Source organism: Carassius gibelio, chromosome A22, assembly GCF_023724105.1.
Source record: "Carassius gibelio isolate Cgi1373 ecotype wild population from Czech Republic chromosome A22, carGib1.2-hapl.c, whole genome shotgun sequence".
Lineage (NCBI taxonomy): Eukaryota > Metazoa > Chordata > Actinopteri > Cypriniformes > Cyprinidae > Carassius > Carassius gibelio.
Window position 1 is genome coordinate 762,586 of NC_068392.1, and position 12,141 is coordinate 774,726.

The following is a 12,141-nucleotide window of genomic DNA, read 5'->3' on the forward strand; positions in this document are numbered from 1 at the left end:
CAAAGTTAAGCAGCTCAGTGTTAGAGCATACCTCTACAGGAAGGTGCAACAAAATCATATCAAGAACCTAGCACTGCAGACCTTGTTAAGGTGTTAGCAGAATCTATCAGCTCAAGTCGTCTTCCTATACCTGAACCTGCAACATTCTATGGAGACTCTCTCAGATTTAGTGATTGGAAAATCTCATTTCAAACTCTGATAGACAGAAAAAACATACCAGTAAATGAGAAGCTTTACTACTTACGCAAGTATGTGGAAGGACCAGCTAAGAAGGCCATTGAAAGTTACTTCCTCCTAGGCACGGAGTCCGCATATCAAGCAGCATGGGGCGTACTAGAAGAAAGGTATGGAAACCCATTCGTCATTGCTAAAGCCTTTCGAGACAAGCTTAATTCATGGCCAGAGATTGGTTCCAAGGACAGTGTTGAGCTGAGAGAATTTACTGACTTCCTCAGAGGCTGTGAAGTAGCTATGTCTCAGATTAAGGGTCTTGAAGTCCTCAATGATTGTAATGAGAACCAGAAAATTCTTTCCAAGCTTCCTGATTGGTTAGCCTCAGCATGGAATCGTCAGGTCATAGAAATTGAAGAAACTAAGACATTTCCTACCTTCAGTCGGTTTGTAAAGTTTCTTACACGAGAAGCTAAGATAGCTTGTAATCCAGTGACACCTCTTCATGCACTGAAGTCTAATGAGATCGCAAAGGGAAAGATATCAAGAAATCAGGACACTAAAGCAAAAGTGTTAACGGTACAGTCCAGAGAAAAGGTAGATGCTGTAAAATGTACCTTCTGTGAGAGACTAGGACATGGTATTCACAAATGTCGTAAGTTTATGGAGAAGAATGTTGCAGAGCATGTCAAGTTTGTCCAAATGAATAAGTTGTGCTTTGGATGTTTGAATCCTGGTCATCATTCAAAGAACTGTGAAAACAGGAGTGTCTGTGAGAAATGTCAGAAGAAGCACCCATCATGCTTACATGAGGATCGTATCAAGGAAGCAAAGAGGGCTCCACAGTCAGGTCAGTCAAAGGGGAAGTTGAAGGAAAGAAACCCAGAGTTGGTACAGAATAAAGATACCGTAAGTGAAGCAACAACTAACAGAGTAATACAGGATGTAAATAATACTCACACCTCTACAACTGTTCCAGTATGGGTATCAGCTACCGATGAACCAACTCATGAAGGTTGGTATATGCTTGTATATGCACTTCTTGACACCCAGAGCGATACTACCTTCATCCTGGAAGAGATAGCTCAAGCTCTTGACACAAAGAAGGAATCTGTGCAGCTGAAGCTCTCAACAATGGTATCCAAGAGTACAGTTGTTCCATGCCAGAAGATAATTGGTTTAAAGGTGAGAGGATTTTATTCAGATAAGAAGATCTCTTTGCCAGTAACCTATTCTAGAGAGTTTATTCCTGCAAACAGAACTCACATTCCTACACTCAAAACTGCAATAGTGTGGCCTCATCTAATGCATATAGCTGAGAAGATTGCTCCTAAACAAGTTTGTGATATTGGCCTTCTGATTGGCTATAACTGCCCTCAAGCTCTTCTTCCTAGAGAAATTGTGTCTGGTAAAGAAAATCAGCCATTTGCTCAAAGAACAGATCTGGGCTGGAGCATTGTTGGCTGTGGCAATACCACGACTTAGGTGTCCTTGAGCAAGGCATCGAACCCCCAACTGCTCCCCGGGCGCCGCAGCATAAATGGCTGCCCACTGCTCCGGGTGTGTGCTCACAGTGTGTGTGTGTGTGTGTGTGTGTGTTCACTGCTCTGTGTGTGTGCATTCCGGATGGGTTAAATGCAGAGCACAAATTCTGAGTATGGGTCACCATACTTGGCTGAATGTCACTTCACTCACTTCACTCACTCAGACCAGATGGTGGATCAGCACCTAGAAAGGACCTCTACATCCCTGAAAGACAGCGGAGACCAGGACAACTAGAGCCCAGATACAGATCCCCTGTAAAGACCTTGTCTCAGAGGAGCACCAGGACAAGACCACAGGAAACAGATGATTCTTCTGCACAATCTGACTTTGCTGCAGTCTGGAATTGAACTACTGGTTTCGTCTGGTCAGAGGAGAACTGACCCCCAACTGAGCTTGGTTTCTCCCAAGGTTTTTTCCGGTTCCTTGCCGCTGTCGCCTCTGGCTTGCTTAGTTGGGGTCACTTCATCTACAGTGATATCGTTGACTTGATTGCAAATAAATGCACAGACACTATTTAAACTGAACAGAGATGACATCACTGAATTCAATGATGAACTGCCTTTAACTATCACTTTGCATTATTGAGACACTGTTTTCCTAATGAATGTTGTTCAGTTGCTTTGACGCAATGTATTTTGTTTAAAGCGCTATATAAATAAAGGTGACTTTGACAGGGCCAGGGAAGAGGTCAGTGTCCGTGTCAAGGCCAGGTACAGGGACATGGAAGTGGAAGAGGTCAGGGAAGAAGTCAACAGAAGGGTCAGGGATGTGGTCATTGAAGTGGACATGGGACTTTTGCTTAATGCTTACTGGAGATCTTTTCAATTCCGTGATAATCCTATGGCATGGTTTCCCCGTTTACTCAAATAGTGTTTTGAAAGCTTTTTGGTCTGCTGCACTTCAAATAAAAAAAAAAGTTTGGTATTATTTGGCTGTTTCTCACAGTGCTTTTAAGTTCCTCTCCTTGAGACCTGGGTAGGGTTGCACCAGCCATTCGTAAGTTCTTAAATTAGAACGTTAAGACCACAAGGCTTTAATAACCACTAGCTAGTTTGTAACTAAATCTACACTATTTGGTTGCACCAGTTGTTTGGAAGGCAGGACGTAGTAATTTGTGAAGTAATGCTTCGTTTCATAATGAGGTTTACCCTCATCCAAATTGAAACCCAAGTATGTGAGCGGAACTGTTTAAATGCCATGAAGGTATTTTTTTTTTCATCCTTCTAACCACTCTTGCCTCCAGTATACAGTATTCCATTTAAAACTATACAGCATTTAAGATTCATTTATATGGCGTTCAGAAACTGTAAAGTATCAAATACTGAAAAATGTAAGATGGTTTTTTTATATATATATATATTATACACATGACGTGTGTGACATTAAGCACACAGAGGTGTGCTGTAGATCTGTTCAAGATGTGTTAAAGAAACAAAATTATTCAGTGCTTTTAACCTATATTGGAGTGTAAATGACCGCAGCATCATATGCCTACAGCATTAAAGGCTGAAAATCGCATCTTAATACAGTTCACGACAACCATTACTTTTGACAAGGCGTTTCTGTAAATATCTAGTTTATACATGGAGTTACACTTCAACTAAGTGTAATGGTGCAACAACAAAATACGGCGTAAGGTATAACTTCTAGCCTATTTGTCAAAACTAGGCTAAGTTGTAACTTGTGCACAGCTGGTGCATCTGGCCCTAGGACATTTAGCAAAGTACGCAGTGTTCCAAATTATGCAAGTGACTTACCAATAGGATTTCAGTACAAAAGTGTCCAATATATTATTATTTATTTTTTGTAAAGAGAACTGGTATCAATCTCAGGTAGGTTTGGTTAATAGTTTGCCAGGTCTTCTTCTGTAAATAGAAACTCTTAAAAAGGTTGTTACTTAAAGAGGTTGTTCCACATTAAGTAATTCACAGTTCTCATGGTGAGGAAGAAAGCTCTTTCTGAAGATTAAAATGAAACGATGCAATGTCTTGCAAAAAGCATCAAACAAATATTTAGCAAAAAGCAAAGATTATTGAACTGTCAAATGATTTATGAGTGACTTAGAGCACCGAAGATCTTGGTCAAATAAAGATTCAAGTAAAGCATCTGTCAGACAAATGAACTGTATTGTAATGCCAGCTGTAAAAAAGCCACTGCTGAGCAGCAGACAGGTGTTTGAAGCTCCTGGAGTCTCAAGATCCTCTCCTTGCAGACTGACAGTTGTGTGAGAAGCTGTGTTTCAGTCACTGCTAACCAAACCTCACAGAGAGAAACCTGCCCAGTGGCGGTAGAAACACAAGAAGACTTGTTTTTAAGTAGTTTCAGTGTTTACCGAGAGGTCAATTGAAAGTATAGACGTGAAGTTGTACACTATCTGCTTCCTGTAGAGATTTTTGCATGCTATTTGCATTCTTAATCTCAGATTTAGTGAATAAAATGCAGTATTTGTCAAATATAGATGTTTTAGAGACGTTTTCATGAAGCAACAGAAACACTTCACGTACTGCAGCACCTGCACAAAAATTAACTTGACACGCATTTAAAAACAAATTAAATGATGCAGAGTGCAAAAATATATGCTATTTAAAGTCCCCATGAAATAAAAATTGTTTTTTCGTGTAAGCATCAATATGTTAGTCTTAAGGTTATCAATAAGGCAGTGTGCTTCAAAAGCGACAAATTTGCATTTAGAAGATATAAGCATTTAAAGCTTGCAGCCTGTATTATTGATGCCCGAGACGGAGAGGATCCTATGCACCAGTCGGCATATATTCAAAACTTTTACAACTACACAGCCTCAGCATGATTAGGACCACTATTTTGTTTTACTGAGAGTTTTGTATTGAATCTAGGTGTAATCTATTAGACTGTGGCTGTCAAATGTGGCTTTACCGAGCTCAACGGCTCTGGCCCAAGTAAAGATGTAAACAAAATGTTATTGGCTATTTTAAAAAGGGGGTGGGGCTGCTCAATATATCCCGCCCTCTCTTCCTGTTTCAGTTGAAATTACGTCACCACATAAAATAATGCAATGTGTTTCAAGGCACATCAGGAGACTTTTAATATTTAACTAAGAGATTCTGTAAAAATGTATCTACATCTGATATGGTGCGCAGCCATTTTGCCATCATTAAATTACTTTAATAATTTCTATATTATTATGAATAGGTGAAAGTATTTGTTAGTAACATTTTAATAACTCTTAGTATACTCTATAATTTAGTATAAAAATTCTAATTTAAACTCTTTATTAGTATTTCAATAGTTAAATCATTAAAAAAAAAACAATTCTAAAAACAGGTTTAAAATCAATAAAAAAAAATTCCTTAAAGTAGTATCTTTATTTCTAATAATTTAATAATGTATTGCAAACATTATTGTTAAAAATTTTACAGTTTTAATTTTAGTAATTTTTTATAATAATAATTGTTTACAGCAATACGTTATTGTAAACATTATTGTTAAATTGATTTATTCATAATTTTTAATAATGAAATCATTATAACTAAATAACTAAAATATCTTTTTAAAACTTATTTTAAAATAATTCATAATGAACATCTATCTATCTTTAGCAGCTGATCCAGTCAACAGGGTTGTATGATAAAGCCCGATAACGACAGAGAAAGAGAAAGAGAGATTTGTAAACTGGAGTGTGTTTTTGTGGTGGCTCTCTGGAGATCTCCGAAAGCTCTGATTAAGACACACACAGGCTCAAATTGAGCCATTGATGCTTTTCCACAGCTCAAACACCCACTGTGGCCCACTTCACGGGCCAAAATCAAGCCTCTCAAACCTTCAGTGAGCCTGATGGCAAAGAGTGAGGGATGAATTTACGCACACTTTTAATGGGATGAAATGAATCTTCGGCTGATGGTTGAGGCACGAAGAGAGAAAGAGAATGAGCAGATCCTCGGGCGAGAGAAGACTGTCAATCTGTTCTGACGTAGAAAGACCTTTACTGAGACGAGAAAATGGCAGAGTGGAAATACTAGACCAGAAGCGAGGGGAGAAAAATGACATTTTCATTATTCCTTTCTTCTGCACAGAGAGAGAAAAAAATGCAGGGAATCAGACAGAAACAGCCGAGATCATTCAGGTTCAGGAACATCTAGCTGTGTGTCGATTAGTGGTGACAAAAGCAGCAGAACCCATTGATTTTCAGTGAGAGATGGAGATGTGAGTGATGGGACAGAGTTTAACTTCATGCAAACCAGCAGCGGCTCATCACTAATCAGAGACTCTGTTCGGTGTGATGAACACAGGGCTGATCTGTGACTGATTTCAGTGTGGGAACAACCACACACACCCTACACCCTGACGAACGAGCCGGGCGTTAATCACGCGCCAGAGGAACACATTAAAGAGCTGAACACTCGACTCTAATCTGGATTCAGGCCGCCGTCGAGCTGCAGTTTTCCAGCTGAAGAGAGTCGAGTGATGATAAGAGCTCACGGCGGGTCGCACGATAAGAGTTAGAGCGGTGCATTATGGGAGAAGAGCGGCGGCGTGGAGGGTCATTATGGCATCTGCGCTCGTGGTGGGCGGACGGGAAGATCCACTCATACTCACACTCTTTTTGGCTCTTTCTCAGAGTCTTGAGAAGCTAATTAACACGACACACACACACACACACACGCTGTTCTTATATCAGAAACACACTGACACTCGTGAACAGCAGCACTAGACTATATATCATATGCATTTGTTTACTTCTGCAATATGTTGATTTTATTCAATAGTTTAAGAATCAAGAAGTCCACATTGTGTTTAAGACAATATTGTCTGTTTTGATCAGTTTCTCTAGTCTCAATAGAACTGATGTGTGTGTCTGATCGACACACAGCGCTGATTCGTTACTGGATCAATCCAAGGTTTTGAAGCAATCGAGTAAGTCATTGATTCACTAGTAAAGACTCTTCTGAAGGAATCAGTTGAGTGAATGATTCAATGACTCACTCATTAAGACAGTGACTCCCTGCCACATACTGACACTTTTACTTTCATATTTAAAATCAGCTACTTTTTTTAAAATTTCTATTAAATGCATTTCACATTTAATACAATAATGACTTTAAATGAGATTTTCAGTTGTGCATTCCGAGTCAAAATTAATGCAAAACAAAGAGAACAAGAGATGTCTCTGTGTTTGGCTCTGAAACGTGTCACGTTATGGCAGTATAACTGAGCTGAGAGCTGGTTCGTGTTGAGGCCAGTACATAAGGTGTTTGTGTCTCTGTTCAGAGAGGATCAGGAGAGTCGGGTCAAGTGGGCGACCCATGATAAAGATCCGATCACACACAGCAGCTCCTCGTCCTCAGTGAATGAGAGACGGTAATGAGAGTCACGGGGGGCAGATGAGAAACAGCACAACAACACATTCAGTCTGAAGAAATCCCCCACACGCACATTAACCGAGGAACCCGGCATTAAGAGTTTCACATATGCAAATCACACGCTCAAAAGTGACCCGTGTGAGAGTTCATCTGTAAATCACACACAGTCTGACCTCAGACATCAGCTCACCTTGAGTTATACTGATCATTATGATAAGAGCTACACAGAATGAGTAAACCTAAAGTTTCTGGATGATTTAAGAGTCCTTCTCTGGTGTTCTGTACACGAGGATTATTTCTGAGCCTCATGAATTTATAATTAAGAGATATTTTTACAGCGCTGCCCTATGGGACACGTCTGATCTAAATACGTGCTTCAGATTTCACCAAGACTTTCCAAAATAAGTCCAACCACAGATCTGATATCAGTCGGTTTATTCACATTTCAGCACATTTGACTCATACAGCTGACCAAACATGAGCGATCAAACACATCTCTAAACTACTACACTTATTCATAAACCAGTGAAACGGCAGAAGTCTGTTCCACCTTGGTTTTCTTCTGAACAAAAGATATTCTTCATTGTGATGATGTACATGTGTGTGATTGCTTCGCACAGAGCATCGTCGTATATTGCACACAATCAGACGAATCTAGCATGTGTGGAAATAAAGTAGTCATATAATGTAATATGGTAACACAATTTAAATATACAGTACACTTACATCAATTTCTCAATCATGTGAACAGATTGAAGTGACTGAAACAGGATTCTCTTAGAAATGTTTCCAGAGTTAGTTTGGTCATTCAGGGATATATTATAAACACTGTTACACATGTGATTGTGTTTCTATAGAGTTATCGCTGTCCTGTGACATCACTCACCCTTTGACCTTTACACTATAAATGTTGCTAGAGGTCACCTCTGACGCTGACCTGAGAATAATGGGTGTGTCTGTCAGTCAAACCCAGGCGTGGATGTCCCGCTTCCAGCCCAAGCCCCGCCCTTGGTAACGAGCCGCTGTGATTGGCTGAAAATATAAGAGAAGGTGGAGCCGCCTGAGAATAGCGCAGAACGTCGCCGCAGCAACCACCACGAGCGGAGACATCATGACAAAGCCCAGGATGATGAGGGCAGAGCAACTGTTGTCGTCAAGGTAACGGCAAAGAGCAGCCTGAGAAGCCACAACCTGTAGAAACAGAACCTGAACATCACAATATTGTGTGTCTGTGGGCACATCTGTGTATTTGTGGGTGTATGCATGCATTAGTGGGTGTATGCATGTGTTTGCGGGTGAATCCATGTGTTTGTGGAGGTATGCGTGTTTTGTGGGTGTATGCATGCACTAGTGGGTGTATGAATGTGTTTGCGGGTGAATCCATGTGTTTGTGGAGGTATGCGTGTTTTGTGGGTGTATGCATGCATAAGTGGGTGTATGCATGTGTTTGCGGGTGAATCCATGTGTTTGTGGAGGTATGCGTGTTTTGTGGGTGTATGCATGCATAAGTGGGTGTATGCATGTGTTTGCGGGTGAATCCATGTGTTTGTGGAGGTATGCGTGTTTTGTGGGTGTATGCATGCATTAGTGGGTGTATGCATGTGTTTGCGGGTGAATCCATGTGTTTGTGGAGGTATGCGTGTTTTGTGGGTGTATGCATGCATTAGTGGGTGTATGCATGTGTTTGCGGGTGAATCCATGTGTTTGTGGAGGTATGCGTGTTTTGTGGGTGTATGCATGCATTAGTGGGTGTATGCATGTGTTTGCGGGTGAATCCATGTGTTTGTGGAGGTATGCGTGTTTTGTGGGTGTATGCATGCATTAGTGGGTGTATCAATCCATGTGTTTGTGGAGGTATGTGTGTTTTGTGGGTGTATGCATGCATTAGTGGGTGTATCAATCCATGTGTTTGTGGAGGTATGCGTGTTTTGTGGGTGTATGCATGCATTAGTGGGTGTATGAATGTGTTTGCGGGTGAATCCATGTGTTTGTGGAGGTATGCATGTTTTGTGGGTGTATGCATGCATTAGTGGGTGTATCAATCCATGTGTTTGTGGAGGTATGTGTGTTTTGTGACCGTATGGGTGTGTTTATGGGCATATCTACCCGTGAATGGCACAGGAAGCCGGCGTACAGCAGCAGGGCGGTGGGCAGCAGGATGAGGCTGAAGATCAGGAGCATCAGCAGCACACACCCCAGCAGCAGCAGGACGTTCCACAGCAGCAGCAGCAGCGTCCACAGCACACACCCACAGTGACCCCGCCGGGCCCCCCAGACCCCACCATCACACTGAGCCGGAGGAGGAGGCAGCATCCGGATCCCATCATCCACATCAAAGTCTTCATCACCTCCACCATCATCTAAAAGCACTGTCATTCCACACATCCTAAACAAACACATTCTACATTTAATATAGCATATAATATGATATATTTCATATTTTATATATATATATATATATATATATATATATATATATATATATATATATATATATCCAGTACCTATATAACAAACAAAAATCAATTTTAATTTACACTTACAGTATATCAGTTTTCAAGTATGATTTCTGACTGTTCACACTGTAGACTTTTGAAAGTGATGAAATGTGATTTTTTTTTGTTTGTTTTTTTTGTCTGGTGTTCATGATGTTACATAAACGTCATGGCCTTGATAATGGATCAGCGATCTGACTGTTCATAAATACACATTTTAATCACATATTAATGTGGCTTAGATTGAAGATTTTGATTTGATTTGATGAGATTTCTTTGCAGATGGTAAACAACTAAATATATATGAGTCAGATACATCAATAAATATGACAATAAAGCTGTTAAATGCCTGCAGAGGAAAGATGAATATCAGATATAAAATAAAAACCCTTTCATAAAACACATTCAAACAAAAGAGGAAGAGAGACAGATGGAGAGGGAATAGCCTGAGGTGCTTTTAGGTTTATGGAAATGAAGATGATTATAGTGAACTGAATGTTCTGTTTCATCTTCCTGACACACAAACACAATACAACATAACACAAATACATAATTCATATATCTTTTCCGAGTCTAACTTCAGGGCATTACCTCACTAAACAATATAAAAGTCAATATGAGATCAGAACAAAATCTGTCTTTACAATTAACCTAGGTTTTATTGTAGTAATTGTGTAATCTTGTTTTTTGGTGTATTGATTACCATTTTTATTATCAATTACTACAAATACCATGGTTAAACTATGGTTAGTAAAGCAAAACCATGGTTACTTGTGATTACCATGGGTTAACTAACCAAGGTTTTTTTTTTTTTTTTTTTTTTTTTTTTTTTGTGGTTGGTTAATTTTTGATTAAGGACAATTCACTGATTTCACTACTGTAAACACTTGCAGCTTTTTGGTACTATAACCTGTCGGTGTTTTCTATAATCGTGAAACGTGTCGAGATTCATTGATTGATGGGTCGATTATCTTCACACTGGAATCAGAGCAGAACTGAATAAACGCGAGTGAACAGTCCGTGTCAGTTTTCAACCGTTACTGAACCAGTCTGCATTTTCGCGCGCTTCACTTAAGTTAAACGGCTTTTTGGCGCGTTCCGAGTTAACGGCATTTCTGGGGCTCGCGAACTACTGAGACGCAGCCTTGGTCTGTTTAGATCTTAACACCCTCTGGGTCCGTGTGGTCAGAATGAAACAGGAATCAGTGTTAATAATCTATATTTCAATCGACAAAAACAAACACTTTTCAGGATTACAGGAAGAAGTTTTCAGTGTCTTACCTGCTGCAGCTGCGATGATTTTATTCCGTTATCCAGAAGATCCAAACATCACACTGAGAGAGAGAGGGAGAGAGAGACTGAGAGAGAGAGAAGGAGAGAGAGAAGGGCTGAGGTCTATATGAGGACATCGATCGAACTAAAAGCACTGAAAAGGTTCACATTTTCTTTCTTTTAAAGTTAAATGCAACACCCCTTATATTTACTATGGATACTAGTTTAAAATCATAATAAATTAATGTTATTTCATCAAACTCTGTGAGAAGCTTAAGCTAATTTTCTCTCAGTTTGTTGAATTTAACATTTTCCTGACAGAGGTGTCTAATATCAATATTAAGCTCTACCATAGAGTATTAGGTGGTACTGTTTGGTAAACTGTGGTAAATTCTGACAATCATGCTGGTTTACAGGTCTGTTCATCATTCTAATCATTTGATTATTTAATTAAGGCTTTAGTTTAACTCAAAGGAAACAAAATAAACTGGAAGACAAAACCAGATGAAGACTCTCTGCGCCTTCACAAGAGCGTAATTATCAGAAATTCAGGATTTTCTGAGTCGTGACTTTCTAAGTTGGCTGTGTGGCATCTAATTGCTAATGGTGGAAGCTAATTAGAGCTGATCACAAGTCACCAAGTACAGTTTAGTTATATGGTTGAAGAAGCTTGCCTGGAAATGTACCTCATTAGATGTTTTTTCTAAGCTAGCCTAGCTAACAGACTATAGGCTAATAAGCAAAAAGTGGAAAATGTGTCAATGTTTTTTCAAAATATTTTTCATCAAGAATTCTTGTGTAATAAAATATATTACAACATTTTGCTGTAAACAGAGAACCGAAGCATAATTTTGGCTTTCGGCACAATCTCTTTCACTGACTTGATTAATCACAGATGAGTTGATAATGAAATTGATGAGCTCCATCCCTTCCCAGAGGCCTGTGCTAGAGAGATAAGAGACACATCCGCTCAGCTCATCAGGGATGGACAGATAAAGCATGATGGCTAATTAAATCATTCAATTGAAACAGATCAATTGAGTAATGTTAAAAAGAAAAGCAGGGCAGACAGAAAAAGACAAAACTAGGTGAGTAGTAATATTCAAAAAACACTCAGAAACGTAGAGGAAACACACATGCTCACAGCGCCACCTGCTGGTCAACCTTTGTGGTCATGACACCATTCAGCAGTCTGACTTGTGTTTTAAACAATACTATAATATAATGTATAAAAATTCACAAATGCTTGTGTGAAGACATCAAAATGAACACAACAGAAGTCAAAGGAAACTCTTCATAATTAAATGTGTGTTTCTCCTGTA

At 39.5% G+C, this 12,141-nt stretch overlaps 1 protein-coding gene across 1 annotated transcript; it reads right to left on the reverse strand.

Annotated features, from left to right (window-relative positions):
• Positions 1-7,470: 7,470 nt before the first annotated feature.
• LOC127943294 (transmembrane protein 88B-like) lies at positions 7,471-10,998 on the reverse strand. Its single transcript, XM_052539636.1, has 3 exons — positions 10,829-10,998; positions 9,159-9,438; positions 7,471-8,243 (listed from the first exon to the last, which is right to left on the reverse strand). The coding sequence occupies exons 2-3, from the start codon at positions 9,435-9,437 to the stop codon at positions 8,016-8,018; spliced, it is 507 nt and encodes a 168-aa protein (XP_052395596.1). The 5' UTR covers position 9,438; positions 10,829-10,998; the 3' UTR covers positions 7,471-8,015.
• Between the last annotated feature and the right edge of the window lie 1,143 nt (positions 10,999-12,141).